This window comes from Cynara cardunculus, unplaced genomic scaffold (genome assembly GCF_001531365.2).
Source record: "Cynara cardunculus var. scolymus isolate 2C unplaced genomic scaffold, CcrdV1 Un_Scaffold_6610, whole genome shotgun sequence".
NCBI classification, from domain to species: domain Eukaryota; kingdom Viridiplantae; phylum Streptophyta; class Magnoliopsida; order Asterales; family Asteraceae; genus Cynara; species Cynara cardunculus.
Genome location: NW_020203063.1, coordinates 8,220 through 11,968, shown reverse-complemented (window position 1 = coordinate 11,968; position 3,749 = coordinate 8,220). Strand labels below are relative to the sequence as shown.

General features: G+C 30.5%; 1 protein-coding gene across 1 annotated transcript in view; it reads right to left on the bottom strand.

Annotated features, from left to right (window-relative positions):
* Nucleotides 1-2,490, bottom strand: part of LOC112504716 ((R)-mandelonitrile lyase-like) — a 13,463-nt gene extending 10,973 nt beyond the window's left edge. The window contains exon 1 of the mRNA XM_025108657.1: nt 2,340-2,490. Coding sequence (XP_024964425.1) covers nt 2,340-2,490 — 151 coding nt within the window. The remainder of the gene's footprint in view (nt 1-2,339) is intronic.
* Between the last annotated feature and the right edge of the window lie 1,259 nt (nt 2,491-3,749).

Genomic DNA, 3,749 nt, shown 5'->3' with positions numbered 1-3,749 from the left:
TAGGATAATTATCGAGTTCTAACAAAATAATTAATTATTATATTTATAAGAAAATTATATTATTAAACCAAATATAAATTACAACGTTATCGTAACTATATTAAATTATAATAAAAAGGTTAAACTAAAAAAATACACAAAAAATAAGAAATTTCAAATACTTAATTTGATACGAATATCAATATATTTTTGTTATGCATAAAGTACTGTATATTGATGTATATTACTTAAAATTCAAGATTACAAGTAATTATGCATAAGTGCAACTTATTAAAGCTTGATGTTTGAATTCGTATAAATAACTGAGGATAAACATAATCAAATAGATGATGAACATCTCATTTTAAAATATAAAAAATCTAAAATATAATTAAAATAATTTTCGAGTTCCAACAAATAAATAATTATTATCTTTATAAAAAAAATTATATTATTAAACCAAATATAAATTACTTCGTTATTTTACATAAATTAAATTATAAAAAAATTGAATTAAAAACTTACACAAAAAATGAGGAATTTCAAATAGTTAATTTGATACTAATATCGATATATTTTCGTCAAATTTTTATGATATCTTCAAACATATATTTTATTCAAAAATAAAAACATCATCGCTTTCTCAAAATCACATAAAGTCATATTATAATATCGACTGAGATAAATAATAAAATGAAATATTAAAATCACAATGTATCTCGAAGCATTGTGCGAGTACGCTTATAGTAATGTTTATATACGGTAAATACAACAAATAAACTCGCATACTCTTCTCATCTTTGGTGGGGTTTAAACCCTTGACCTCTTACGAGGCCAAAGACTACGACACCGATAGGTCAAAGATCATTTGATAAAAAAATTAACTTTATTGATGCATATCGTAGTGACTTGCAAAAACTTCATTTTTGTTTTTTTTATTAACCTGGATATCCAACCCGCTATGCAAGCCGACTAATCCCAAGGCGACCACCTGCTTTGCAGAGAGTCCGGAGTCACCACATTTGAACCTCCGTAGCCACAAGGAGATTTCTATTCCTTCTTGGGTTTGAACCTCCGTAGCCACAAGGGGATTTTTATTTTTTTTTGGATTTGAATCTATGACCTCCAGGTACTTTTGACCTTTGGAGTCAAGCTCAAACCAACCAATCACCACCCTTGTGGTTAACTTTGGTCACATATAATTTTTAATGTGATAAATAAATCCGAATATATTTAAAAAAACTAATAGAATAATATTTAAGATGTTAATTGCTGTAAAAATTAAGATTTTTATACATGAACTCAAACATGAACGAATTTATTAAGCCTTTAACAGGGTTTTACACACTCATTCAACTTATTTTTGCAAATAGATTTTTTTAGATATGAAAGGTGCATCCGCTAAATTTTAAAAGGTGCTCCGGGATATTAGAATATACAATAAACATCAATAAAAAAAAATTGAAAGCCAGTTTCTTGGAATCAACCAAAAAAATTAAAAAGCCCTCGAAACTGTTGAATTCGGTTAAAAACACATTGGATGACTTTGTGAGTCGTTGATTCACCCACTCCAAGAAAAATGACCTTCAGAGAAGGTATTGTTTTGTACTTAAAAGTCCTAAAAGCTTCTCTAAAGCCTTTAGATAAGTTTTTCAATTTTGTCAAATAGCTTCTCTGTGTGACGGTAGGTGAAGATTTTAGAGAGGGTTTTCGGAGGGTATGTTTTTGTTAGCCTTTAGAGACGCTTAATTGAGACTTTAGATGCACTTTTAAAACTTCTCTAAAGGTTAGTCAAGTTTTTATTTAAAGCTTCTCTAAAAGTATATATATTAGTGACACTTTTCAAATATTTTGTGACGGTTTGTAAGAGTTACTAAAAGATACTTTTAGAGAAGATAATGGAAAAGCTTCTCTAAAGATGTTGGCTTTAGTGACACTTTTAAAAAACCTTCTCTAAAAGTCCTCGTTAGTTACGGTTACGAAATCTTCTTTAAAATATGATATTTAGATACACAAACTCAAAATCTTCTCTAAAAATTATCTTTAGTTACACTTTTAAAGAATTAATTCCTTCTCTAAAAAATATATTATAATATATATATATATATATATATTATAATAATAAAATTAAACTAATAAATAATATTAAATTAATCAGAAACAAATTAAAATAACCTCAAAACAATTTTTTATAGATTTGTTATATAATTTCATATTATAAGAACCATCCAAATTTAATATTCAACTAGTTTACATATCGTCTAAATTTATCAACAAAAAACACCCAAAATCATCATATCATATTTAAYGATCTTGAGTATCCGAACGTTGGTCTTGAACAGTTAATGAAGATAAAAAACTTGGAACTGACCGGCCAGATACAATTGACCTCACCATTTGTCGCAACTCAGCGACTTCATCCTTCATAAGAAAGTGCTCGGATTTGGTTGAAGCAAGCTCGGATTTTGTTGAAGCAAGCTCAGACTCTGTTGAAACAAGTCTATTAGACATCTCGRTGTGGTTCAATCGACCTGACACACCGGTGCTATGTCGCGAACTCGTAGAATCCTCCTAGTGCTCGGGACCCTAGACCATCCCCGAATATATGCATTGCATAATCTCTAGATCACCCGGGGATTTTCTGTTGATTCAGTTTGCCGCTTAATCTCTACCATGTTCTCCTATGGACATAAGAATCATATATATAAATCTTAGTGATTTATAAAACGATGAAGACATGCAAAAGAGTTCGTTAAACGTAACTTATATATGAAGTGCGAGAATAGTCATTAACCCAACCCTCTTTTTCGCTATAATGCAACTTTCCAAAAGTCTCTATCTCACCGATAAGAGGATTGTCTTTCGAAAATGGTGATTTGGAGTGCTCACTGTACCGTTTAAAGCAACATCCTTTCGCTTCCCCCTATTCTCAAATTTTTTTCTTGACATAGCCTACATAAACAAAATATGATTTTAGCAATAACAAAGATAAAAATATGTTTCAAATGTAGATATGATTTACTATTTATGCAACAGTTTGAGTAAATATGGTTGCAAATAAAATGAACACCCTGGTGGAAAGATTTCAGGGAAGATATCCTTTTCAATGTTATTGTGCGTTTCATTTTCAATCAGTTATATTTCGATTAAGTGCAACATTATTATTTTCGTCAACAACTCAAACTATTGAAACATGTGCAACCATGGGTTTTTTTGGGTTCATTCTGACTTAACCTGTCTATCCTAGTAGATTTATAGATATTATTTTGGTCAACTTACAATGTGCATCAGAAAACAATTGCATCATAGACAGCATCAGACTGAAATTGGAGAGCATCATTTAGATGTTCAAATAAAAAAATGTGAAGTGGGAAAGCAGGGAAAATTAAAACTAAAGGTAAAGTAATACATATCAAGATATGGATGCTTAATGCATCTCTAACACCAGGAGAAAGTTCCAAACTTGCTTCATCAACATTAAGGTACATACAGACTAGGTCTAAGCTTAGAAACTAGGACTTGGTTGAAGCAAGCTCGGACTCCGTTGAAGCAAGTGTCTAATAGACATCTTGGTGTGGCTCAATCGACCTGACGCACCGGTGCTATAACAGACCAAACACATCAAACAAACCTAAAACATATATAATCTAGTGCAGGACCAAAGACACCAAACAGTCCTAAAACAGTGCAGCTATTTAAGTAGAAACATCTCCTTTTACCAGCTATATAAGTAGAAACAGTGCAGGCAATGTGAATGTAAAAATCAAACA